The sequence below is a fragment of the Haemaphysalis longicornis genome, unplaced genomic scaffold, assembly GCF_048455015.1.
Source record: "Haemaphysalis longicornis isolate Haplotype H1 unplaced genomic scaffold, Haemaphysalis longicornis Haplotype H1 scaffold_7, whole genome shotgun sequence".
Classification (NCBI taxonomy): Eukaryota; Metazoa; Arthropoda; class Arachnida; order Ixodida; family Ixodidae; genus Haemaphysalis; species Haemaphysalis longicornis.
Window position 1 is genome coordinate 46,072,645 of NW_027526422.1, and position 27,393 is coordinate 46,100,037.

At 47.1% G+C, this 27,393-nt stretch overlaps 2 protein-coding genes across 3 annotated transcripts; one reads left to right on the forward strand and one right to left on the reverse strand.

Moving 5' to 3' along the window:
• The first annotated feature begins 9 nt into the window (after positions 1–9).
• Positions 10–11,593, forward strand: Pat1 (Protein interacting with APP tail-1). Of its 2 annotated transcripts, XM_077677110.1 has the most exons (10): positions 10–227; positions 615–703; positions 3,327–3,490; positions 3,757–3,880; positions 3,952–4,120; positions 7,124–7,180; positions 7,504–7,536; positions 7,619–7,686; positions 8,422–8,527; positions 8,620–11,593. In XM_077677110.1, the coding sequence occupies exons 1-10, from the start codon at positions 93–95 to the stop codon at positions 9,424–9,426; spliced, it is 1,752 nt and encodes a 583-aa protein (XP_077533236.1). In that variant the 5' UTR covers positions 10–92; the 3' UTR covers positions 9,427–11,593. The 2 variants fall into 2 exon arrangements, with proteins under 2 accessions (XP_077533236.1, XP_077533237.1); XM_077677111.1 differs by lacking the exons at positions 10–227; positions 615–703 and adding an exon at positions 1,286–1,440.
• Positions 11,594–12,196: 603 nt separating this feature from the next.
• On the reverse strand, positions 12,197–24,821 carry Pis (phosphatidylinositol synthase). The gene is made up of 6 exons (XM_077677114.1): positions 24,689–24,821; positions 22,529–22,663; positions 20,919–21,072; positions 19,095–19,176; positions 18,039–18,120; positions 12,197–16,249 (listed from the first exon to the last, which is right to left on the reverse strand). The coding sequence occupies exons 1-6, from the start codon at positions 24,726–24,728 to the stop codon at positions 16,101–16,103; spliced, it is 642 nt and encodes a 213-aa protein (XP_077533240.1). The 5' UTR covers positions 24,729–24,821; the 3' UTR covers positions 12,197–16,100.
• Positions 24,822–27,393: the final 2,572 nt, after the last annotated feature.

The following is a 27,393-nucleotide window of genomic DNA, read 5'->3' on the forward strand; positions in this document are numbered from 1 at the left end:
CCGTTTTGGACACGCGCTCGGATTTGGACACCAGGACGCCCCACGAGCGGTGGCGATTCGGTTTGTTTTATGCGAGTGCTGGTTTAGGAGCAATGGCTTCCCGCTTAGAGTGGATTCCAGATTCCCTGTATAATTCGGCCGTGACTACGCTGGTAAACAACTACCCAACGTTTCAGAAGGAGTTGAGGTATCTCCCAGAAAGCATCGCATTCGACATATTCTATCAGGTAAGGCCCAGCTGGTGCAAGTCGGGTGAGATGGGATACCACACACGGACGCAGTGCTCCATGACTGCTGCTCGGCCCGCAATGTGGGTTATGCAGGCTGTTGCCTTTGTCGTCTAATCGTCAAGCTCTGTATTCATATGTTTCGTGCCTGAACATACGAGGCGACTTTTACGCGCTGGTGGGGACCTATTGGTGCTTGGAGCGCATACGTTGTTGGGAAGGGTGCCCAATGGTGAATGTGCGGTGCTCGCAAGTGACGCCTTTCACTTCTGTTCATGGAGATTTATTGAAGACGCGTTTCTTTCGACCACAATGGGGCCTTCCCGGGGTGCTTGAGGACACTAGCATATTACTGACATTCCGTTCTTTGCTTGTCCATTTTTACAGCTTTACAAGCAAAACAAGCTATGTTTCCTAGGCTTCGAATTTTCGGACTTGGATATCTTCGCGAAGATATCAAAGGTGAAAGACAAAAGGTGAGCACTGTTTTTTGTCGTTATACAAATTATTAACCTAGTCGTTCGTGACCGCAAGCAAGGACAGCAGTCTTAAGTGCACGAATTGCCTTCATCCAAGCTTCTATGTGTTGCAGCAAGCGAATGACATCTAGGCCGCACACGCTTGCACGCGCTGTAGCAATTGCTTTCTATCATGAATCAGGATCAAGTAATTGCAGCTTGGTAAAGCAAAATACAATAATTTTTAGGGGGAATAGTGCGCTGTTAATCTCCCGTCTTGCGCGCGACAAATTGTCTTGGAAGTTACGGCAGACAGTGAGGTAGAGATACAAGTGCAACTGCAATTAATAATCTACAAAAAAGCGGTGATGCGGAAAATTGCTTTTTCGCAAAAGCGCGATTCTTGTTGTTTGCTTATTTATGCACGGTAGGAGCTGTCATGAGTAGTAATCGCCCTTAATTCAACGGCACCGTGACATATCGGTGACATGCGTTTATGATATGGTGACTCATGCGCGAGAAACGATTTTGGCGTACAATCTTATTTCTTTAAGCGTTGCGGTGCAAATTGCCGTCTGTCAAGCTACTCTTAAGCTGGCACAAAAGGCTGGCGTATCTAGTAGTTAAATGCATTGTTTGTGTATTCCACTTGCTTGCGTGCTACTTTTGTCTTCCGTTTACACTAGTTAAAACAATTGTTGGCTCTTGGTCCCCACAATATTGAAAGCATTTTGTCATCTCCTTTGTAGGGCCGAGTAAGTAGCAAGCGAAAAATTGCTCATTTCTCGAATTTCTTCCGCCAGTGCACTACTAGACACGGCAAGTGTGTTTTGTTCGAAGTTGAGAATTTGGAAATGGCAACGCTGCCTTTTGCGAGACTGCAGCTGCCTACGCTGCATGAATTTGCAGGTCTATCTTTTAACTGGGTCATCGTATAAGCACCTCACCTTGTTATCATAAATCAGGAGAAAGTATGTGTCTGATAGAGGCAGGTTAACAGGTGGGCAGCGCTTGTGCCCGTCGCCTCCCTTTGGCCTTGTCTGTCTTTTTTTTGCGCTACATGAAGTCATCGATTACTGCCACCAACTAGCCCAAACCCAAACGCTGCTAGGTTAAGTTTTGTAGTAGTCTGCGGCAGGGCCGTACCCAGAAGGGGGGTTTGGGGGTTCAAACCCCTCCCGAAATCTTTTCCAGGCAGCACGTAAACAATACTTACTCTTGCTTTCAGCAAAACTACCCCCTTCCCAAAATTCATAACCCCCCCCCGAAAAAAATTTCTGGGTACGGCCCTGGTCTGCGGGTTAGTAGACGCATAAGCAGCAGCTATCATTGACAATTCATAACATTTTTAGGTTTAGGTTCTATGTTTTCAGGCAAATCGGAAAAATGGCAGTGTGCCCACGATTTGAAAAAAAGCCTTGAATCTGTTTGTCCAGTGTTGTGAAGAGAGGGTTCGCCAATTACTGTACCTGGGTGGCTGTTGTGCCATGGCAGTGGTAGACTAACAACCAAAATGCACACTCCTTGTGGAAGTCATCATTGGGCAGTGCTACATGCTTTTAGTGAGAGTAAATTGTTCAGCTTTTCCCCTGAAATGTTTGCACGTCCTTTAGCACTGTGCCATGTACTTGGGGCATGCTGTTGTCAGGGGCACAAATGTATATATTAAAAAAATTGTACTGAATGATACATTTCTTGACTGCTTTTAAGCAAACTGTCGAGTTTTTTTTTTCTGCTGAAGTGCATAGAGCTATACTGAAAGACAGTTCTTTAATGTTTGTGCTGGTTGAAGCCACAAATTCAATCTCTGAATCCTGTTTAATGTTTGTGCTGCTTGAAGCCACAAATTCAATCTCTGAATCCCGTGTCTCACAAAGCAATAGGTCCAAATATTTCCTCATATGCTGCACATAAAAAAAAAATGCGGACCCCTGTTTACAGTATATAAAAAAAAATTAAAGCTGTTCCATTCAATGTGAAAGCTGTCGGAAGTGCAGAGCAGTGATTCGCCATAATGGGCTGCAGCGCCGTTATCCACTCACTGTTGCATTTCAAATTTCCCGCCTTCGCAGTGCTCGCGCACCCCCTGCCTGAAAATGCGCCAGCGGGAGTTCTGTTCTTTTTGTGCTTGCTTTAATTTCGTATGCTAGAGCTGTTTTGCGTCATTTCGAATGCACCATCTTTTTCTTGAGCTGCTGGAGCCTTTCTGCGGCATTTGGAACGCGCCATTTCATTCTTACGCGGTTTTTCGCTTACTATCGTAAAAACCAACCCAACGAGCGTTCCCAACTAAACGAACACAAGGGCTGCCAGTTATATGCACAGATTTTACCTGAAATGTACCTGCAGTTTTCTTTGCGTTAAACAACAGGGAGATGTATGACAAGTGCCAGCGGTTCATGAGGTTCGAATATGATTATTTAAACCACATGATGTTCGAAGCCTTAGCTTGACTCCCCGGCACCGGTACAGAAGGCTCTACTAGGGTCCGTTAGCGAGCTAAGACGACAAGGCGAGCCCATAAAGTGCTCCGCACTTAAAAAGGCTGGTCTTACGGGGAGGGGTGAACACTGTTCAGCCCTTGTATGCACGCCTCCCTTTTTTCCCACTAATGGCGTTGTGCCCCTGTGATCTGTTCCAGGCACCTGCTGCACCACTGTTTCCAGGCGGTCATGGACCATGGCACGCAGACGGCACACTTGCTGGCTGAGGCCTACCACCGCCGTTGCAGCTCTGCCTCTCCGAGCACAGCATCACCACATCACTTCTCCTATGAGTACCTCATTTCCGTAGGAATCTCGCTTGGTGAGCAGCTACTGCCATTCTCACCGTGAAATTCTTGCGCTTTCCCTTTTTTAAACATCGGCTTACTATAAATTAAGCAAGCCTCGTAATAAAAGTGGGTGAACATGCTTTCCTTTTAATCTGCTTGGGCCAGAAAAGCAGAGAAGGAACTTGTGTACAGTTGCAATGGAAAAAAGTTAGCTCAAGTAACCAGTGATGATATCGATGAAGTCGGCTCGTGCAAGAAACTTTTGACTTTCCTTTTCTTTTCTTTTTTTTCCGTGCAGGCAATTTCCTCAGCGATGCTGGCTGGTTCCGCGAGAGCGAACGGATCCTTCTGAGCTGTCTTTCACTGTGCCGCAAGGTCGACGACTACACGCACTGGGTGTCAGCGCTGGAATGCTGCCTCAGGTGGGCCTCTCTTTGAAGGCGTGGGGAAAGGGAAGGAGAGGAGGTGTTTCAACTGAGCTGTTGCATCGCAGGCTACTCCACGTGCAGCACTCATATTGCAAGTTCACCGAGGCCATGGAGACTCTGGAGGAGACCAAGCTGTACATCGTCAAACTCACCAACGTGGGCCACTCGCTCAACCTGGCGGGCCTCTACTCGGAGTTCTCCTCCCTCTACTCCTGCCGCAGCCAGTACAAAGAGGTTGGCCCACGTTTCCTCCTCTTGTTTGGGGCTGCTCAACATCTTGGAGTGCAGTGCAGGGGCAGTCCATCTAGTATCCAAAAGCACAGTTGGAGGGGATATGGGTGATGCAGGGTGAAGTGCAGACTGAACAGTGGAACACCTGATAAACAGCTTGAATGCATTCAAGGTGTCTTGAAGTCAGACAACTGTTTTTTGTGGAGTGCGTGTTCTGTGAAAGCTCATGTGAAAGGCAGTGTTTTATATACTGGGGTAACCGCAAGGAATTTCAAAATAAACTGGTGCAAATAATTTTAATTTAGCACTTTCTGAAGCCTGAAAGGTGGCGCTAGGTAAAGTGTCCAACAACTCCGTCGGTTTTGATGTGCAAGTCAAAAACCACATAAAGAATAGGAAGGACTGCACATTATTGTTGTCTTAGCCAGGGTTAAGGTTCTAAATACCTTTTTTAATCTCTTGTGCAGTTAAAAGTATGCTACGGCACGGCTCACAGTCATGGTTGCGAGCATTCCTTTTGTTGAGACACATATGGCTGGGAGATTTAGTCCTAGGGCGCTATCAGCAAAACCGTTTTGGGTTAAGGTGTTTTAAGTGATGCCTTTTCATTTGGTATAAAGAAAATATATCCGACTAAAATCAATTGTCTGTGTCCCTTTAAGCTGCATAGTCTAGGAATTTTGCGGGGAATGGGGATGTGGCTGCGACGAAAAATAGATGGTTTCGTGCAGTTCTCAGGATTAACTGTGGCTTGTTTGTTTGTGTTAGTTGTTGGCAGAGGGGGCTGCGATCGCTCAGGTTGCACCACTACAGTCTTATTTAGGGCACGTTTTGTCCCTTTGGAGTATCACGGGTACTCCAAAGTCCAAGGCTGCGTAGCCCCCAAGTACCTGCGTGGCAAGTCTAAGAAGAGTGTGAAGAGAATGAAGGTTACACAGTTTCTACTGGTGGTCACACATTGGACGAGCAAGTCAAGGGGGCAAACGAATGCTGTGTCTTCTATTCCCCTGCAGCCAATTTAAATTTCCACAATGCCATGGCATAGGCTGGCCCTGCCAGGGTTGGCTCAGTGGCTAAGGTGTACTGCTGAGCCCAAGGACGCGGGTTCGGTTCCTGGCCGCGGTGGCCGCTTTTCTGATGGAGGTGAAAAGTGAAAACACCCGTGTGTTCGAGGTTTCAGCGTATTTTAAAGATCCCCCGGCGGTCAAAATTAATCTGGAGCCCTCCAGTACGGCGCGCCTCATCGCCTGCGTTGCGTCGGCGCATAAAACCTTATACTCAATGGCATACGCTGGTAGTTTAGATGTGGTGGCCCAAGTTGAATGGGCACCTCTGAACTGTCATTGCATGATAACTTTAAATATCATTTTAAGCAGCCGGAAGTTTTGATTTGTCTATACTGTCGCTTCACAGATTACTAATTTCTTGTTAGCTGCCTTAACAAACTTTGTTGAGCCAGTTGGTTCATGCTTACCGGAAAGAATAAAATGGGTGCTAAAGAGACGAAGACGAAGCGGATACAAAGAACACATACTTTGTGTCTACTTCGTCTTCACCTCTTTAGCACCCATTTTATTCTTGCTAGCTGCGTTTAGGAGGAAAGGTTTACCCAGTTGCCACAGGCCACTGTTTGAGTCTCAGGTGTTCGCAGAGGTCCCAGCAGAAAGCTGTTGTGCATTGTTGTTCCTCTCTGTACTACCCACAAGGGGATGTCACCATCGGTTCAGCCGAATGCCGATTTCGCGCACAGTGCCAGGATTCTGCTACAGTCGGTTATCTTTGAACAGGCAAGACAAGCTCAGCTGCCGCGCAGTTTTGAACCAAGACAGTATCACCTTGTTAGTTGGAAGTGCAAGAGTTTTTGCCTTGCACCAAAGTGCTTTAATGCAGGGATCAGTGGGAAAGACTGATAGAAGGTTGTTCATTCAAATTAATTCATTGACCATGCAGCTCCTTATTGACGCAGCCTTGGGCATTGGAGTTGCATCTCCATGATACCCTAAGGGGACAGTTTCCCTCGAACAAAGATGTACCATTCAACTGAAACAGTTTCAGTCTGCTACATCAGGAGCCTGAAAACTGCATAACAATGAATCCTCTGTTGCTGCAGTAGGGTGCATGCAAATCCCGACGCCCCATGAAATCCAAGGACTATGCCAGTTGAATGTTTTTTAAAGCTTCAAATACGTGCACATTTATTTGTATGCTTTCCTGTTTAGTACCGACTCGCACTACATGTATGATCACCAACTTTGGTGTGGGTGTAATAGCCGGCTCGGCCATTTGTGAATGCAGAGGTGCAGCAGGTATGGACTTTGGTGAATATGCCTGACCTCCAAGCAGACACCACCTTTCGGCGACAGGGATGTGTACGATGAAAATCAAAACCAAAACAGGACAGCAACACAAAATACTAGTGTGTTGTTACACTAGTTGAAATTCATATGATCAAATGTAGCGCAGCAGAAACACACGGGACGGAAAGAATACACACGGAAGAGCGCTCTTCCGTGTGTATTCTTTCCGTCCCGTGTGTTTCTGCTGCGCTACCTTTGATCACTATGAATTACCAACTAGCGCAGTCTACAGCTTTACTAGTTGAAATCTACGATCTGGGTGAATGATATTCCCTTGGACAAGTTTGTGCTTACCCCAAACCACAAGTGACTGGGGCACAAAGTTAGTATCAGCTAGGTTGCATTTGAGAAGCAGTTTTAGGTAATTAACCGTAATTTACTGTCATAAAAAGAAAATTGTACACAACCTATGTGCACTTCCAGTGCTTATATGCGGTGCAAAAATGTAGGAATTAGCTAGCTTCTGAAAGAAAACAGCTCAGGGAGAGAAAAGGGTGACAGTTGTGATACTAGGAAAATGAGCCCCATGATTGGGAAAAGGCTGATCACTTGTTCCCATTCCATGTGAAGGAATTGGAGGAGGATGTCCCAGCAGGTGTGTGCTCTGTGTTGTACTCGAACCAGAATCTCGTCCCTTTCTTGTGTGCAGGCATACGACTGGGCAATGCAAGCGCTAATGCAGCTAAATTCTAACGCACACCCTAAGGTAAGTGAAACTTCTGCCACCCACTCAGCAACTTCAAGAAAAAACCTTTGGTCATGCTGTGTTTATGTTCTACATTGGCTGTCACTGTTCAAAAGCCCCTTGATCGTGTTATACTGGCATAATTGTTATTTTGATCTGGCAAGCTTTTTGAATTAACCAAACCTGTCCCTGTGAAGGGTCAACTTTGGCATCTGGACAGAGCAGCAGAATGTTTGTGTCCCCACTTGTTGCATTACACAGCCCTTGCTGGTGCGCAGCTAATTGTGTCAGTGCACATTTTTCGAGTGAAATGCCACAGATGAACGAACGTTGCTGTTTTTCAGTCCATCATCGACGTCCTGCGGCAAGCTTCAAAGGTGAGTCGGGGCTTCCTGCCGTTGTGTTGCTTGTCCAGAGTGGATGTGGCTACATTATTGCGTTTCACTACCTTTTTTTCAGGCCTGTGTTGTCAAGAGGGAATTCAAGCAAGCCGAGCTCCTAATAAAGCAAGCACTTCACATGGCTTGGTGAGCTTATTTCTGGATAATTGTTCATTGTTTCTAGCTGCTACATGCAAGCAGGTGGGCCGTGAGGAGTAATTTTTTGTCTCTTGCCAATCTCTCCCCTGATTTTTGCGCGCCATTTTAAATGTGCTGAAGAGAAACTCTGGACCCCAATTTTTGTCGTGGCGCGTGTTTGCAAGCCCAGTGCTTCATTTCACGGGCTTAGTGTGCTTGTGTTTTAGTCGTGGGGTTTAAGTTGTCACTTTTAAGATACCACTTCATTGTGTCCTTTCGTTAAGATGTCACTTCGTTGTGTCGTTAAGATGTCCCTTACTCTCTAAAAAAAAAACTTGGACTTTAAATCTGCCCTCAGCACCCTGTCCTATGCAAGTTGGCTAGTTGTCTCTCTTGCCCAACTGAAGTACATCAGCGGAGGGATAAATAGCATGCCTCTTTCACACAGGGCAAGGGTGTTATATCCTTAGCCATATGGCCAAACTTGCACCACACTGAGTTTTTTTCTCGTGCTCTACAGCGGCTTTGCGTAATTTGAAAATGCTGCACCGTCGGAGGGTGTAGTGAATCTAGTAAAGGCAAGATGTGCAAAGCAGCGTTCCAGTGGTTGCCTTGCGTGCACGAGGTATTATTTAGCGAGGTGGATTTTGTTGCAAATGAGGAGACGATATCGAAGGGGCCACTACGATTTGAGCAACTGTACAGTGGTGTGCACTCAGAGTGAGGGTTGTTTTCAATGTGCAGGGAACACTTTGGCCGAGAGCACCCCAAGACTGCGGACACCCTGCTCGACTACGGCTTCTACCTGCTCAACACGGACTCTGTGAGCCAGTCGGTGCGAGTGTACCGGGTGAGTTAGAGGAGGAAGAGGCGGCTGTGAAAGGTTCACACATCGTCGCTTACCCCATAACCCCCCCTTCCTCCTCCCCCTGGGTACTGCAGAAGGTGCTGGACATCCGGCAGAGCGTGCACGGGGGCAACAACCTGCATGTGGCACTGGCCCACGAGGACCTGGCGTACTCGTCGTACGTGCTCGAGTACCGGTCGGGGCGCTTCCAGACGGCCCGGGAGCACGCCGAGAAGGCCATGCAGATCATGGGCCGCCTGCTGCCCGAGGAGCACCTGCTGCTGGCCTCCTCGAAGCGCGTCAAGGCGCTCATCCTCGAGGAGATCGCCATCGACAACGCCGACAAGGAGCAAGAGGCGCGGCTGCTGCACGAGGCGCTCGAGCTGCACGTGTCGGCGCTACGCCTCTCGTGCCGCGCCTTCGGCGAGATGAACGTGCAGACGGCCAAGCACTACGGCAACCTGGGCCGCCTGTACCAGTCAATGCGGCGCTTCCGCGAGGCCCAGGAGATGCACCTGCGCGCCATCGACATCAAGGAGCGCCTGCTCGGACCCGAGGACTATGAGGTGGCCCTGTCCGTGGGCCACCTGGCCTCGCTGTACAACTACGACATGCGCCTGTACCAGCAGGCTGAGCAGCTGTACCTGCGCTCCATCGCCATCGGCACCAAGCTGTTCGGCGAGGCGTACAGCGGCCTCGAGTACGACTACCGGGGCCTCCTGCGCGTCTCCATGGAGATGAACAAGACGAGCCAGGTGCTGCGCTACACGCGCGTGCTCGAGGAGTGGCGCCAGCTGCGGCAGCGCAGCATCCGCGAGGGCCACGACGCCTCGCCCTTCACCTTCTGCGTGCGCCGCGTGCCCCCCGAGGAGATCTACCAGTACATCACCAGCCTGCACTGAGCGGCTGTGAGGCGATAAATAAAGGCCGAGTCCCTCGTGCGTGTGCCGCCTCCTCCTCCACGGAGGGGGAGGAGGAGGCGAAGGCCTGTTTCCTCGCGCTCCAACCGGCTTGTGCTGTAACGGTCTTCTTGGGCACCACATGTTGTCACCTTCGGGTGTAGGCCACAGCGGGACAACTTTCATTTGTCGATTGCAAACGAGACATGTTGTAAGCTTTGCAAAAAGCTTGCGCCACGTTCCTTGCCCCTTCTCTGCAGCAAAGAGCAGGCGCGTACGTTTTTAGAGCCGCATCCCACCCACTCTTGCCCCCCACTCTTAAAAGGCAATATCCGCTGCTTGCATTGTTCCGTGTGCTGTCTCAATAAGCACGTACGCATTTGCACATTATGGTGCTGGGAGAGCCGATGTAGACGCCAACTATAGTGACGTTTCACTTGAGACAAGTGGTGTGCCACACAGTGTCGATTTTGCGCAGTCACCCAGGGTTAGCTGTCGTTTAGAAGTGTCACACTTCTTGTGAAATTCATTCATTCATTTAACAGCCTGTTTATGTCCCATGCAGGACAAAGGCCTCTCTCGATGCGGAAGCCTTTAGCCGAATACTCAACCAGGGTTGCCAGATCCTGTTATCGTAAAGGTGGCAACGAATACATCAGGGAAAGCATTCTCAGTGCAATTGTAATTTCTCCTGATGTTGCATCTTAATTGTCATTTTATTTAAAATTGGTTCACACTTGCATACTTGGCAGTGCATTACCAGATGCGAGCATGACAATGCAACATTAGATAAACCATGCCGTGCAATACAAAAAAAAAACTTCCGTTTTAACACCACAGGATCGACACACCACCTGCATGTAACTGACTTAACTTTTCTTCATAAATGGCTCGACAGTTGCTGTGTTTTCACCGTTGCCCATATTACTCTGTAAAAGGGATGAAGTAATGCCAACTAGCTTGATCTTTGGTACTTGTGCTCTGTCGGACTGCATTGTGGCAAATACATCTTGCGAAGCAAAGGATAGGTGCTGCTTTTCCAGAAGGGTTCCCCAATGTGCCGAGGTAATCCAGCTAAGATAATTTATGCAAAACTGCGACTGCTTGGTTCAACAGTTGGGGTGACGAGCCATGTGTGTGACTAGAGATTTTGCTGCCCATGGCAACCAAACACTGGTAGCAGTGCAGCATCCAGTGTGAAAATAACAGAGGAGCCATGTCTCGAGTTGGTTTGCTTGTTGCTTGTGGGCCTTGAAAGCCTTTTATTGCTACGTGCATTTAAACGTGGCAGGGAGGCTACTCGGGAAAGGATGAGTGGGCAGCAGCAAACGCGGGACCATGATTGAACCTACGGATGATACTGCTCGACCAGTGGTGTTGTGCCGATGCTTGCGTCACTCAAATACAGTTGTCTGTCCACATGTCGTCACGTGTGGTGCCCCCATACACGTAGCTGACAGTGCTGCCATTATCGCTGCTTTCGAGCATTACTGTGTGGAGCAACTCCCCACTGATGTGAGAAGGGGGGGTGCTTGCTTTTTAACAAGTTGACTGGGTGAGGTGTGTACTCGTGTATATAATAGCATACGTTTGATAAGCATTCTGCAAAGTGGAGTGGGCTTTGTGCAGAAACAGCGCCGCTGTGAAAGAGCTTTTGGTGGGCTGGGGTGGACTTGATTTTTGCTGCGAGAAAATTAATTTGCACAGGAAGAGCACCAAATTCAAGGCAGAGTTTGCCACCAAAAACATGCCAATCTTAAACATGTTTGGTGCTCTGTTTCTTTACGGGTGCCGGCGGAAGAATCCTGCGAGCATCTTAACTTTGTGACCCACCTGTAAATGTGGACTCTTCTTTCACTAGCAGGCTGTGGATGAGGACCGCGAAGTGATCATTTGCGCACAACTCTCCATTGATGGCCGTGCCTCTGATGCGGGCAGCCTTAAGGATTCATAAGTGACCTCGTGTATTCCCATTGCAGACGCCTCTCGCAAGTCTAGTACACTGCGGGGATGGTAGACTTAAACATCGCAGTTGTGTGGTGGTTTTGTGCCTCTGGTTTGACGACTGTTCCCCCTTTTGTCTGTGGCTAAGTGTCTTGCAATTGTGTGTAATATAGGGTTATGTAATAAAGCTTAAGCGAGGTGTGCACGGGGTGCACAGCATTACGAATTGTGTGCAGTGTGTGATTTCTCGCCAAGTTGCATCATCACTGTAAAGAGTTGGATAGGAGCTCACTCGCCGTGAAAACGTCACCAGATTGCATTTTTCATTAGTTCAGCCAAAGCACCTAATTGATTCACATTAAAGCAAAACTGCTTCATGCCTCAGACTGTCGGAACACAGCTCTTCTGAATGGTGGTGTATTTTCAGTCCGGACAAATTAAGCAGTTCTATTCGAACTATACGAAATAAATTCTTGTGTGCAAAAACACCATCAAGGGCCGAACTGTGTGGGCCCAATATGGGTGCAATGTGTGGTGATGGCTCAATTATCATTTCAGTGCCAGTCAGGTGTTTTTTTTTTCAGTACATATGTGGCCACCTGGGTACATCATATCGCCATTGTACAGTTTTTGCTGTCAAAGGCAAATTGTGAATTGTGTGCAATATCTGGGCACAAGTAAACAAGCAGTGTAGGCTAAACGTTTGCTTCTTATTTGGTGCTCCAACAGTGGCATCTTATGCACCCAACAAGCAGGCTTACTACGGCAGTACCCTGGTACTTATGTGATTTGTCAAGAAAAAAAAAAGAAGCAAACTCAAACCCAGAAGACATGACTAAACATAGACTTTATTCCACAAATAACATGTCAAGAAAAAAAAAAGCTCAAACCCAGATAACATGATTTAACATGGGCTTTATTCCACAACTAACATGTGGCACACAACGCGTCATTAATGACATTGGCGGTGCAAGGAATGTTACAATGGTCACGTCAATCATCACAACACAGTTACAGCCTGCACACAAAACTTATGAGAATTCTGCATGCACATAAAATAGGCTTCAAAGGAACACTGCAGTGAATTTGTCAAAGCTGTGTTTGTGGTTGCATTGTGCAGAATAACCCATGTTGTCCATCATTTGGCTGTTTAGCCAAACCTAGTGTCACTAAATAAGGCATAAGAGTACCGTCACTCAGGCACGCAGTCAGCAGCAGTGGCCATTTTGGTGTTTATCAGTGTTGCTAGATTGCCGCTTCTACGGCCTCGCCGCTAACTTCTACCGGGTCGTTTGTTGACAACACTACTGAAGAGGCAGCGACTTCTTTGGACACACTTCTGCTGAAATGCTGCAACACAGGTTATCTTTGATTCGCATTCGGAACCACGTCAGTCGCACGCAGCTGCAGAGTAGGGAGGACAAGCTAAAACGCACAAACAACAAAATGGCGGTGTCCGTGAACCGTAGCAGTGTAAACAAATGTCACGTGACGTGAACTGACCAGTGATCATGGCGGTGGCACAGAACGATGGGAGAAAAGAGGGCCGATACTCTGTAACCTTATCTAGCGACACTAGCCGAACCCTAGAGCCCTAGTTTGTCTGTTACGAGTGACAGATGAGAAATAATCATGCGACTGTAGTGGCTGCTGCACCTTCCTGGTGTCGCATTGGTTTGCATGCTATCTCAGCCGTCAAGATTTGATTTTTACCCACTTTGTGGCTAATACTCACTTTTTGTTTATTCATGCACAATTTGTAGAGTTGAAGAAGTTAACCGTCTGCTTAATTTAGCCCTGCGGACTTTCCAGTGGGTCGTCATAGTTGAGAACGAGTTTCACACTATATATACCAGACTGAAATCTGTCACTGCAATCGCATGCTGTCGTGAGTGCGGGCATAGCAGCTAGCAGCGTTCCTATCCCACTTGGTTTGGCTAAGCTACATGGTTTTTCGCTTTTGAAATCAAAATCAACAAGAAGGGGTGGCATTTTCTTGTCTGTCTTGCATGAGGCTTCCAAATAAATAAATCTTTTAGAGCTCCACTTTTCTAGTAATAAAACAATTATAAATCTTTTAATAATATTGTGTTTTTTGCAGCCACAGGCAACTAACTTTTGAGCTTGCCAGCGAGCCATGCCAAGTAACGAAGCGTCCCTACCTGGTACACGACAGCATGCTCGGTGAAGCATGGCTTGCCTAGACACTAGCCTCAGATCCCCCTCCAGTATATATTAGCATAAAACTCTACCATTGACAACAAGAAATGTCTGCAAATCAGCTGGACCAACTCGAAACAGGCCTGATGCATTCACACTTTAGTGTGGTACAGTAATTCAACAATGTTTGCAATTCAATTCAGTGTCTTTTCTTGACAATGCTAGTCAGTATTTCCTTGTGTTTAGAATTAGTCTGCCTTTTTGGAACGCTTCTTGGTTTAGGAATGTTATTACACTGTTTACCAAGCTACACCAGTGTGGAAAATTTCAAACTGTGATCCTGACATTTCCATAACTTAGAAGTGGACTTGGCAATAGCAACTTTGGTTGGACTGCCTGGATTAAAAACCAACTTCACAGAATGTACAATCTAAACTGAATGGACCCACTCTGCATTTTATCAACTTGGGAGAAAGTTTCTGGTCCTTATCCAAGACTGGTGGAACTGCAAGACCCACACAATGGGTCTGTCAACTGGCATGGACCCAGATGTTTGTCAGTAATTGGGGAGCTTCACCACTGCTCCCAATAAATTATGCTGAACGCTAAGCTGCACACGTGCACATGAACTAGGATGGGCAAGCCCCATTTGTGACCATGGGTTTTCCTAAAGCTCTGGTGGTCGCTACCAGTAGAGAACAAAAAGGTTTTGGCAGCACTGAGGATAATACTAGTACATTCAAGCAAAAGGGGGGGGGGGGGGGAGACGACATTTATAAACACGAGAAATTAGACAACACTACACCAACAGTTTGACAACACCCAAAAGTACTGCGTGTTTAAGTAATGCCACATACTGGAAAAACTTCACTACATTGAAACAACCTTTACACATGACAAACAAACCTCCATCGTGCAGAACTTTCAGACACGGCATTTAAGTATTGCCGGTTCACAAACAGTGCTGAGCTGAGCCCATATAGAATTTGGCACCAACACCTGCTGCTTTGTGTGAGCATGCCTTGCTATTTTAGGCCTTGTCACGAGGGCAGCAGTCATTCATGCTAGGCAAGGCTTCGCCACAAGACTGCAGACCTGAAGCTAGGCATCAGTCCTCTCCGCTAGTGCTGGATACACTGAAGCACGACTTTGGGTGGCGCAGCCGCCCTCATCTATACTCCAATTCCTTTAAGTGTGTATGCAGTCACTTCCCAATCAGTGACTCCTAACGGGCTGCATTTGGGATTCCGGGTAGCTTTGCCTCGCCATCCCCAGAAGCTCACGTCACACAAATGTCTTGACATCTGCGCTGCACCCAGCCAGGGGAAGTGGCCAAGAAAAATGAATGAACTGAGTAAAATGGGGTTGGGTAATCCTTATTTGCGCTGTGGACGTCCTCGTGGTGACAGACAGCTGACCGATGGCAGAGTTTTGTTTGCGTAATAGCAGTTTCGTACCCCTCCCCCTACACATATGCTTAATGTAGACCCCTAAAGTCTTCCAGTAACATATTCGGACAGCATACAACAAAGATATTAGTAAATTCCAAAAGGAGTGATTTCAGAGTATCACCATTGTGCGACTTTCCAGGACTTGGTCCTGGCATTTCTTAATAATAATTGTTAATTTAGGGTGCTCCATGCAGGAGACTGCAATGACAGGTGTGACTAGAGTGACATGAAAACATTTTAGAGTGCGATAGATAAACATAAAAAGCGCGTCAGTCGGTGCATGGCGTGTTGGGGGCACTCTGTGCTGCACTAAAAACCAGCAAGTGCCCCGTTCTATAGCAGCAGCAATCCGATGCTTAACCACAATGTGCGTGCAACAAAAGGAATCCACGTGCCATGGTGTGTACGTGCTCTGAGACAGAAGTCCTGCTACTTCTGATGCCCACAGCTGGCAAGAGCATTGCATTCAGCTCACAGATCACACGTTAGGCTGGCCATACAGACTGACAAGACAATAGTTTCTTCTCTCTGCGTGCAAGAACCATCCCTTATGCCTCACACATGTCGCACCTGTCCACACGGGGCAACTTCCAGTGCTGCGCCATCAAGCAGTTCCAGCAGAGCTAGCTCACTCAACAGGAATCGAACACTAAAATTTTTCAAACTTGAACAGGAAATCTACATTGGCAGATGGCTGCTCAGCTTAATACGAGGGACCGCTCACGGTTTGATTGTGGCTACTAAGCCTACAGGCCACCAGGGAAGCCTTTGGTGCAATGTTAAAAATACTGATTCCTCCAAATGTACACTTCTTGCCACCTCATTGGCTGCCGAAATGCCTCACGCTGGGCCACACACCCGGGGAATAGGCCGCGTTGCAGGGCTTTGCTCAACAGCACACCTCTTTAACTATGGACGATCAATGGGCGAAGAGACATACACGCCCACTGCCACGAACTGCAATACACTGTACCTTGACAACAGCAACGTGCTCAATTAGGGTCCCTGAGGAGTGCACAAGACAGCTAGGAGGAAGAAGAGGGGATGTGCGATGCCCGCTGCTCTGGTCCGGCACGTGCTGTCGAGCAAGGCTGCCCAGCCCGGGGGGTCGAGAATGGCACCTCAGCGTGTGGCGCGCTTGCGTTCGTCGACATCGATGGCACCCAGGCGCAAGGCAGCCAGGTGCATCTGCAGCAGGCTGATCAGGCTCTTGGCCACGGCGATGGGAGCACTCACCAACGTCAGCAGCCGGAAGAGGCCCACACCAAGAACTGCAGAGAACCCAATGTCAGATGGCCTATTTTACGGAGCGCAATTCCGTTCCTTTGTGGGTACGAGTCCGGCATTTCCTGTGCCACCTCCAGCTTCACTTGGAACACTCCTCTTATTCTTTTTATGCTAAAAGAGCTCCGCTCAGTAGTCTAGGGGTGGAATCGTTGGTTTCGGAACGAACGCCCTGTGTTCGAACCAATATTTTTTTCCAAGACCCGTCATTTTTTTTATTGCGAAACGTTCTCTGAGCTCAATTCTGTGAATTCTTTTGGTAAATAAAGGTGGTTTGGTATTGTTTAGGTCGGTTAAGAGGTGGGGTGCAGCAAAGTTGCATGTTTGAATAACATTCTGCATCGCACCAGAAGTGCCAGGCCATCTTGGAATGGAATATTGCTTTTATGAAAGCGCCCAAGAAATAATTTTGACTTCCAGCCAAAATGCAGCCGTATTCCTATGAAGAAAAGTTGTACAGGTATCTCAGAAACTAGAAGTTAGAGAAAAATTTGTCCTGGTACAGGATTTCAACCCAGGACCACCCACCTATCTAGGGCAGTCACTTTACCAACGTACCACTTCATTTTAAGGGATGTCAGATTTTCCCTTCACTAATACCCTTGTCACACGGGTACTTTCAATCCGAATTGAAGCGAAGCACAATTGACTTTTCGAGCGCACTTGTCGCATCATCAATGCTACACGGCAGGTTTCAATCACGATTGAAAAGTCGCACCAGTTGTACTCACATACGCCAAATGGCACCAAAAATGTATTTCACAGCTGACGCCTGGTAACTTTGTGCTGTCGTAGGTATACGTAACTATATAAATTTTATCCCACATTTATTTGAGCGAAGTTATTTGATACAATCTGTGGCGTTAGTTGAAGTTGTCACCTTCTGTGCCATTACTCAGCGGACATGAGAGCATCACCACTTTTGTCTGATCGCACTTGGAAACCTCAATCGCGCATGGGCAACCAGGATCGAGTTCGAACAGGATCGGGCTCTCGCGATTGAAACTGGTGTGTAGCAGTGCCCTATCTAGATCGACTCAATTATGACTGAAAATGCCCATGTGACAGGTGTATTGAAGAAACAAATGAGAAAACTGGCTACAAGTTAAAGTGCTTTCAGACCAAGGTCATCTCAATTAGTTGATGAATATGGTGTAGAAAGGCAAAGAAAATGATAATTCCGGGCCAGAACTTCAAACATTTGTGTGTTCATGTACTGATGCTCAATGCAAAAACAGTGCTAAGAATTAGTAGAATAAAAATCTATATGAATATCACATAGTAGCAAAGCGATAGAATAAACACTTCAAGGGCATCACCATCCATTAAAGCACCTGGACAAATGGGGCAGGGCAAATGCTTTTCGCACTGCTCCATTTACAAACCACAAAATATCCTCATGAGTGTAAGGCTCCAGCTTCTGGGAACTAGGCTTAAATGAGAGAGCACTGCCACCCATTTTTAATGGTTGGGTTTTGGCCTCCCCTCAACGGACCAATTTCTGACATAGTCGTTCGAATAACTGTTGTCAGGTGCAGAGAAGCACGCAGTGCACAACAGGGCCCTCAAGCACTGAATGATCACAGCTCAAATTATTGCATCAAAGGCATTGACACCCAACAAATTATTAGGGCAAGGGCATATTACCCCACAGCACCAAGAAAGAGATAAGGAATACACGGACCACTCGCTCCCTGCTTACACAAACAGCTGTTATTTATCAGGCTGAATTTCACATGCACCACAGCCTCTTCCGTAGAGGCAACTGCAACTCACCCACAGGACCTTCAGTGAAGTGGAGCAGGTAGAGGCCCCCGTAGAAGGCTTCATTGCCCACACACATGGTGAAGAGGATGGGCTGCAACAAAAAGGGTCGCTCATTCAAGGGCAGCTGCTCCAGGCATCTTCGAATGGTCGCAGATTGCAAAGCAGATAGCTGCTAGGCCGTTGGAAGCTCCCCTCTCGCTTGTGGCAGGAGCAGTGCCGTTATCTTATCCTTTCACAGGGCACAGCAGCTACTGACCTTGGCAGGCAAGACACGCATGCTTGCATTTAACATGACCACGCTCTCGCAACTAAGATAGGATGACTTGGCTTCAAGCCCAAACACGCTAACATGATTTCTGCTCTCGGCTATGAAGAATGGTAGAAGGAAAACGGAAAGGACAGCTGCTAACAACGCATACATGACGGCGCCGCACCAGCAGCGGAGCACATTCGCCTCCGGCTTGGCAAACCGGGCCTGCGCTTCATGTAAATACGGCCAGCCACATCATTTATCACCAGCAAACAATGGCGCCCGCCTATGAGTTTGTTTTGTTTTGGGTGGTGGTGTGCGCGTGCGGCACCCATTTTCGGTGAAATTAAGCGTCCTGAACGCATAGAAAGTTACAGATAGCTGGCGTTATGCTTATTTTACTGTAAAACAAATGTTCAAACCCAGCCCCAATGGGCTTAAATTTCGTTGAAGCGAAAGCAAGCCAGACAAATGGTTCGTTGTGGTGAGGACTTAGTTGCATTGACTTCTATGGCTAATTGATGGGGAAATGGAAATATTTCGTTGAAGCGGAAATTTCGTTGAAGCGGAGTTCGTTGTAGCGGGGTTCGACTGTATTATTAATGAGGACAGCAGCTGCTTCTGATACCCTTTTTGGCAAACCCAGAATGGCTCCAAGCCGTCTCCAGCCAGCTTGTAACTTCACCCGACTGGTACCTCTATCCCGCGCTACCTCTGCCCCCAAATAGAGGCATCATCAAAAATGGTCCTTTTCTAAGCTGCAAGACATGCAACGATTCCCTTTTCAAAGGTTACAACCCCTGTAACTTGCCCACCTTGTTAGTGTAGTAGAGTCGCATAATGGGATTGGCAGCAGCATCCATGTTCTTGTGATTGTCCTTGCCAGACAGAAGCGACCTAAAAGAGAACGCGTAAGTGTGAGATTTCAAACAACCTGGCGAGGAAAAACGTAGGCTCAGTTCCCTCAAGCCATGTTAACCCTTTCAGGGTCAATAACGTACATGTACGTCCCCTGCAAACACCCTCAAAATGGTCAATGACATACTACATGTATAGCATCACTTGCATGTTTTAAAAGCATGCCTTTATAGATCATCTCTCTCGCTTGGCATGTGCTGCCACACTGCATAAATACGTAAAATTTCTTCCTTGCGTTGATTGCTCTCCTTTTCTTTTTTTTATGCTTTACTACAGCGGTGCAGCTGCTATCGCTTACGCATAGGGTCACGCACGAACATGCAGCGACTAGTATCGGTTTCATCCTCCATGCGCTTCTTGCGCTTCTCCCCATTCTTCACTCGCGAAACTTTTTAAGAATTTTTTTTGTGTTACTCGTGAATAAACCCCATGTATGTAACATCACAAACGATTTTTTCGCCTCTTTATGGTCACCCTAAAAATATAAAAATTTTTTCTCGAAATAGATTCATTCGGAAAATTTAAATTAGCAACAGCAGAAAATCGACCCTAGGGGGGTGCATTTGGCAAAAAAATTTGGCCGTCAAAGGGTTAAAGGAGCCATGAAGAGAAAACACAAGTTTGGTTCATTCAAAAGATTGTCTCGTTAGAATCATACTGACACCACTTTTAACGTAAACTTCGCTCAAATAAGCTACATAATTAGGAAAAACGGGAATGGCCATGCGACCCACCAGCTCATTTCCCGCAACAGAACCTGTGATGTCACATGGGCTAAGCCCTGCGATTGGCGGAGGCTGGCAGAAGCAGACGCAAATTAGGTAGAGCTTACAAACTAGACGAACGAGCGATTTGCGCTTAAATTTAGGGCACATTCTTTACAAAGCAATAGGAATGATGGGACAAACAGTGGAAGTTACGAAAGCACATGTAAACATAGAAGTACTGATGCGTTCTGCTGTTCGTACTGCGCACAGCCTGCTTTGGTTTAGCTGCACAGCACTACGGGGCTTGGGGTTGTCTCAGACGACACTGGCCGATTGACGCAAGCAACGGTGTCTTACGTGACCCCATTTGTCGAGCGAGCACTGTTTCAGGGAACGAATATTATCTCCCAGAACAAAAACAAGCCAGGTTTAAATGCGGGCAAAAACAAACCAAACGCTTGCCACGGTATGGTGGCGCCATCTAGGTTACGGAACGTAAAGAAACGCGGGAACAAACCAAAACCGCTATAGGGTGGAGACAACCTTTGAACGGTCCCGTGCCGCCGCAATTGGGCCAACGGGCTCAACGCGTTATTCTTTTCGTTTCCCACGAGACCTAGCAACGCGAAACAGACAATATGATTCAAACTTCTTCAGTAAACCGCGTTGCGGCGATAATTTTAGCGCGGTTTTGACACAATGACTTGCTTTGGCGGCGAGCGAGCAACCGAACATGGTGGCGCCAGCGTTACGTGTCTCTACCCTGTACGGCGGATGCGTGAATGAAGGTATTCTAGGCTGCAGAGCGGTCGGTTCCCGTGATGTCACTTGGGGCCACAAAAACGCACGATTGAGCGGGAAAATCAAAATTTTAACCTAAATTGTTTAATTTCTCAGTGAATAAAGCACCGTTTGTATCCGGACAAGCGCTGGGGGCACTATAAAACACGAAATCTTTCGGTTAAAACCAACTTGCATTTTCTCTTCATGGCTCCTTTAAGGGGTGTGACTCACGTATGCAAGTGCAGCCAGTGGCTAGCAATGTCCACGGCCATGCTCAGCTGGAACCAGAAGGTGTACCGGGGATAGAACTGGGCCAACACCACCAGCAGGCACATGGTTCCACACCGGTCGGTCAGCTGGTCCAGCATGGCGCCAAACTTGGTGCCTGTGCAGTGGGTGAGAGGCGGGGGACGGTTGCACACACAGCAGTACCCCAGCATTGTTGTGCGACACTATTCACATTTTTTGCTGCCAGAAAACAAGCTCCAACTCGACTCGCGATCGAGCAGATCAGCATAGTAGGTACATGCACCTTTACATGCATGTACCACTCAGTAGAAGCTTGATTGATTGACTGTAGGGTTTAACACGCCGACGTGGAGAGCTCCGGATTAATTTTGACCACCTGGGGATCTTTAACGTGCGCCGAAATCTTGAAAACACAGGCGTTTTTGCTTTTCGCCCCAATCAGAAAAGCAGCCGCCCCGGCCGGGAATTGAACCTGTGTCCTTGTGCTCAGCAGCGCACCACCATAGCCTCCGAGCAGCGGCAGCGGGCACACAGCAAAAGCATCACAGTGCAGCTCGCAAGCAATGCTTGCTAGCCAGCTACACACAGCTTTGACTCGGCAAAACACCATATCGTTGAATCCACCTCTGAAGGTGAAGCAGCAGCAAATGACGGCTGTGCTTGCGTATATATGCAGGGCTAAGTTATCATTCTCATTCATTTCTCACAGGAGAGTGTAAAATCAGACAGTGAGAAGACAGGTGACGCATGTGCACATACCAGTTAGGTGTACACACAGACAAACGATTAGAATGTCCACCGGTATCTCCGTACGAACAAGTACACATGAGAATGATTCACAGATGAATATACGTTGGTAAAACAAATAGATACCTATATGCAAGTACATCTGCATATATAATGGATGTGAAGATATATATGAACACATACATGTATAACAGATGTACGGGTTACTTGCATACATTGGATATGGAGTAAACCCTCATCATAGCAAAGCTCTCGGGACGGGAGGCCAACTTCGTTATAACGGTACTTTGACAATTTGCACTCTTTAAATTGCAGCTAGAACTGTGGGGACCTTCAAATAAAACGAATTTGTTATGACAGGGGTTCACTACATGCATGAAACAGCCTGCACAAGGCACACGTGCATGCACACACAAATGCTTTATACAGCCAAAGCTCCCTAGGGGCTGTTGGCGTATCCTGTCGCCATCGTCGTCATAATCGCTGTCTCATGTAGTCACGGTACTAAAACACAGGGACACTCGTTTTTTTGCCTCGCGCTAGAGAGCTTCGTGCTTCAAAAATGAGAGACTTTTACAGCAAAGCTGTATACCTCTACCTTTCAACGTTTTCATCTCCGCTGGCAAAAATACCAAGGTGCCAAGAATACACTGGATGCTTCGCTTCCCCCCCGGTTTTGTTAGTGGAGATGGCCCGGGATTTTTTTGTATACTTGTTGATGAATTCCCCTTTCACACAATAACTCAGGTACCATCTGGCCTCCCGACAACACAATGATTCCACTTCCAAGTGTCAGCCAAAGCTCGCATAAAGTTGCCCAGCCAAATCGTTACGAGGCAGCTCACTTTGATTGAACATCCTCGCTGCGTGACCATCCAGAGCATCCAGTAATGCACTGACTCCGTAGCAGATGGACGCAGCAAGCCAGTTTGTAGGCATGAAGTAGAACGACAGGAGAGCCAGGATGATCCGGCCATATCCTGAAACAGAAAATCGCCACGGCATGCAGGTAAGGCCAGTGCATTAAAGTGGTGACTGCTCATACATATGGGAGAAAAATGGTTTTTATTTCACCGGGGAAAAATCCAGGTAATTCTGGCTTCACTACGAATAAAAGGTGCAATACCCGAGTATTAATTAGCCAGCGCAACATTTTCCACTTTAATTTAAGGCTAATCATGAACTTTTCTATGGCATTCATAAGAAGAATGTGGCATACGTGCGTAAGAACGCAAAATATCACTGCGTAAAAGCTACAAAAAGACACAATAAGTCAGCAGAATAACAGTTATGACATGGCAAAATAAAAGAATTCCCGACAATCCCACCAAGGCAGTAAAGCCCTATGACAGCTGTTGACATACAACAGTGAAATTATGATGGTACTCCAAGAACAATGCTTCATTCGGTGAGGTTCTAAAATTGTCACTTGTTTAAAGTTGCCAATACCCCAAGTAAATAATGTGCCATGCTATGTGACCGTAGAACAGCAGCAGTAGGCATCTTCTAATTTGAAACCATTGTGTGCCTCATGAAGAAGAAAATCCGGTGTGGACCGTATACAGCGGGTGGTACCACTAGGCTGTCAGGAGTTGACACACATGATGGCGCGTTCGATGTTTGAAAACAACTGTGTTTATTTATGATGATTACAGATTACATCTTAAGACATTTGCTCAACTTCCCTGATGACGTGTGTTTTCCCTTCGGCCGCCTCGTCGTCACGTCACGCGAGTTCTTCCCCACTTCAAGTGCCCATTCTCGTGACACTTCCCCCACTTGCCAAGAGAGGTCGCTAGACTCTCAGCTAACAAAGCCCTTCAGCTGCGAACGTGGGTATGTGCCAGCCCATGGTCCTGATTGTCTGCAAACACAGCTATGCAGCGGCTGATGTCTTGGCTGGGCAGGCAACGGCCTGACATTAAGCACACCGTTATTCTTTGAGGTGACCGATGCCTGCAGCTTGACAGACGATTTTGACGCTGCTTGCTGCATCGTTTGGCTCAACATTAAGGCTGAATGTAGGACTAACACCATTCTCACTTTCCCACTGAATGGGGTTGCTGGCCAACGATGGTGACAGCTGTGTCTCAAGCCCATGGCCAATTCGCCAGTTCCCACTTGGTTGCAACGTCAACATACCGGCCCACAATTCTTGCATACCCACTTAGATGGATCGGCCAGTGACAACGGCAGCTGTCGCCAGAGGCTCTCGGCCAATTCCCATGGGCTGTGACGTGACCATCGGACCCACACACATGCTTGACACAACCCATGCAAGAAGTCCCAGGTTTCTCTCTAAATTTTCGGTGTGGTTATTTCCACTTGCAGTGAAATCTAAAAGTCATGATGAATCTTTCCTCCGCATGGCGAGCCTTTAAAAAGGCCACAATACTGGAACAGAAACCCGCAATTAAAACTTGGTTTACGCTACGGCTCGTGACAGACTCGTGACGATACTTGTTTATGAAGCAGAAGGTGTGTGTGTGTGTGTGTGTGTGGGGAAGGGGGGGGGGGGGGGGGGCTCGATTTCCGGAACTTTCGAACTGGCAAGAGCATTTCGTTTTCCAGAACTCTGCTCGCCCGTGCGTGCGCCGTGATACCGGCGACGAGCACACGGCCACGCCCACACGGCGAGTAGAAACAGTACCCCCATAAAATAAACTACTGAGAGCTGTCGCTGCAAAAAAGCCACCAAGAGCACACTGCGACTGCCATTGATACACGTAATATAACGAAGTTAGTGCCTCTGAATGCATCAGTGACAGCAACATGCCATGATTCTACGCACGGGCTTAAGACATTCTCGTTTAAACGCAATTTTGCAACCCATTGTTCGAACCGCTGGTGATTAAAGTAAGATGTACGAAGCAGTTTATACGAAACATTGACAAAAACTGATCAACAACGGCAAACGCTGTGACAGTTCAATCAACGGGTGCTTTAGTGAGCGGCCAAGTTGACAGTCACAAAGCGAAAGAGATCATTTCGAGGTACCGACGTACCGATAATGTTTGGAACGAAGAGAAATATATTCTCAGCCATCTCGGAAGCGTTGCAGGAATGCTGTAAACAAAGCGCACAAGCACTTTCGCCACAGAACCACAGAACAGACAGAACCACTGACAGAAGAAAATCGACAAGTTCGCACGACAAAGATAATTAAATGCCCATTGTTGCCAACATGTTTAAAGGAAATTCCAAAGGTGACACACCAAGGCCAGAAAATACTTACATGTCACTAAAAAAAATTGTTTCAGCGTTCTTTGTTCCTTTATAACAGATTAAAACACAATTAAATTTCTGATCCGTACGCTTCAGATCAAAGCGTAACAGCTGCTGACAAATATTTTATATTCTTATTGTGACGGTACACAGTAACGCTAGATGTTTTTTTATGGAGGAAGTACAGTGCTCTAGAAACTTTTTGCAGCATACATAGTGCCGCAGAAACTTCAATGCGATATGGGGAAGTTAAAATGATTGTTTGCTAAATTTCCTAAACCGGCTAGTGTGCTGAATTCAATCCACGGAGTCGAGCGGAGCGTCATCTTCTAGTGTTGCTCCTACCACAGAGTTTCATACAATAACAATGTGAAACTATATGTCTCCTACAGTGCCCGCCAGACGGCGAATAGTTCACTGTACTTTTGAGTAGGTCTGTTCGTTTAATCATACCTTTCGTTTTATCGTTTCGTTTTACCATAGTGGATAATTCGAGAATTATACTCAGCATGAAAATATGTCTGTAAAACGGATGCCGAAACTCTGCTGGGAGGGTCCTCAGGGAGTCCAGCTACAGTACGGCACAGTACGGCTGTGAGGATCGATCAAACCTAAAAAGCGGGGCCATCCCCAGAATTTTTTTAGGGGGGGGGAGGGGGCACAATGGTGGCCATGCTGAAAATTTATATTGGGCTGATTTCGCGTATGAATCATGAGCATCGATGACATATAATAGAAAGTCATAAAATTTTGAAGCCAGGAAATATTTGGGGGGAAAGGGGGGGAGGGGGGAAGCAGGGGGTCAGGACCCCCTGCAACCCCCCTCCTCCCCCGTTGCGGCCCTGCTGGAAAGAAATGCTTTCCTCCATGACCATAGAGTACAATCAAGAAACCTTAGAACATACGCGCCCCACGTCAACACCCTGTGTAGTTATGCTTTTATGTGACGGATCCCGGAGACTTTCATCCGTGTTTTTCTCCTTGGCCGCAAGCTAAGAAGCAGTGGCGGAGTCTCCAATGCGCCGTCTGCTACAGGTCCTCTCCGTCGCAGCTTCGTCGAATCTTTAAAAGAACGCGCAAGTGCTCTTGTCAAGAAGCTTTAACCAAACGCTCTGGGTTTTTTTTTTTTTTTTTTCAGACACGCATAAGCGTACCCAAAATCCCACAGAATATCTGGGGATAGTCTACTATTGCGGGGTATTCTTATACGGCTTCTCCGTTTCATCAGCAGCAAGTCCCCTATAGTGGCATTGAAGGAATACGTCCCCCGAACAGCCTCAACCCGGCCTCAAAGAAAAAATGATGCACCCATATCCGTCAACGACGGCGATGATTGAACGCGAAGCTTTCTCGTGAGGTACTCCTCTGTTGATACGAAGCCTAAAGCAGGCTTCACCTGTGACGGAGTATATTTGAGGCAGAGTACGGTGATGATGATGATGATGATTATTGCTATTGGTTTCCCCTTTGTAGCGGTGTAATGACATGTCATCTTACCAAAAAGGACTGATATACCTGTTTTATACTCTTGGTTATATACTTGCGCTGCTCAGGGCAGGCACAAAAGGCTATTTGGCACAAAATACTTTTTTTGTCTGTTACAGGTGGTAGCTGCCCTAGGCAATATCCCCTCTCTACTTTTCGTCCACCAGCATTCTAATCTTCTTTTCGTCGCCTCGACAGCCTCGAAGTTAACTTCCTCTGTGATACCCTTAAATCCTAGGGCTTCTGGAAGCCCAATATTCCCTTCATGTAGATTTCGATGGATACCCTCACATTCTAACACTATGGGCCACATAGTTTCTGTTTCTTTCCCGCAGACCACGCATACCCCATCTTTCTGTGAATACTTCCCCTCAAAGCTCTTAGTTCTCAAGCAACCTGCTCTAACCTCAAAAGCAAAACATTGCCCTCAGAATTATCGCAGAAACTTTCTTTTCTGATGTCCACTTTCTCTGCCCTGTATATCTCTAACGACGTTTTACCTTCCATTTTTTCTCTCCATTTATTCGTTTCTATCAGCCTTGCTCCTTTTTGTGTTACGTTGCTTGTCTTTGGTTCTCCACTGTTCTTTCCGTATTTCATCGCTAGCCTTCTAGTTTTCCTTAACCACTGCGTGTTCACGCTTTTCATGTATAGGTACCTAAAAACTTTAGCTCTCCACCAACGTTGATCCATTGTTCTCAATCTCCTCTCAAAACAAATTTTACTCTGAGCTTCTCGAACTTCAAACGACGCCCAGCCCATATCTCCCTGTACTGCTTCGTAGGCCAAACGGCCTACCGTTCTCTGGTTCACATCGAGGCATGAAAGAGCATCTGATTTTAAGCAGAGTACTGCATTCGCAAATGTAAATGCAGCACGAAAACCTAAAGCAGGCTTCACCCGTGAAAGAGTATAAATGGGGCAAAGTACGCCTTACAGGTGGAAGTCGGCTTTCCTGCAGTGGGTTTCGGAGTGGACTGTAGGCGCCATCAGTGAGACA

Bases quoted from the DNA above. Each gene is read 5' to 3' on its own strand.
- Pat1 (XM_077677110.1), top strand. From the start codon at position 93: ATGGCTTCCCGCTTAGAGTGGATTCCAGATTCCCTGTATAATTCGGCC. The intron at 228-614 runs GTAAGGCCCAGC...CCATTTTTACAG, and splicing joins CATTCGACATATTCTATCAG to CTTTACAAGCAAAACAAGCT. The intron at 4,121-7,123 runs GTTGGCCCACGT...TCTTGTGTGCAG, and splicing joins GCCGCAGCCAGTACAAAGAG to GCATACGACTGGGCAATGCA.
- Pis (XM_077677114.1), bottom strand. From the start codon at position 24,728: ATGGCTGAGAATATATTTCTCTTCGTTCCAAACATTATCG. The intron at 22,664-24,688 runs GTACGTCGGTAC...TTTCTGTTTCAG, and splicing joins CTTCGTTCCAAACATTATCG to GATATGGCCGGATCATCCTG. The intron at 16,250-18,038 runs GTGAGTTGCAGT...GGTTCTCTGCAG, and splicing joins CTTCACTGAAGGTCCTGTGG to TTCTTGGTGTGGGCCTCTTC.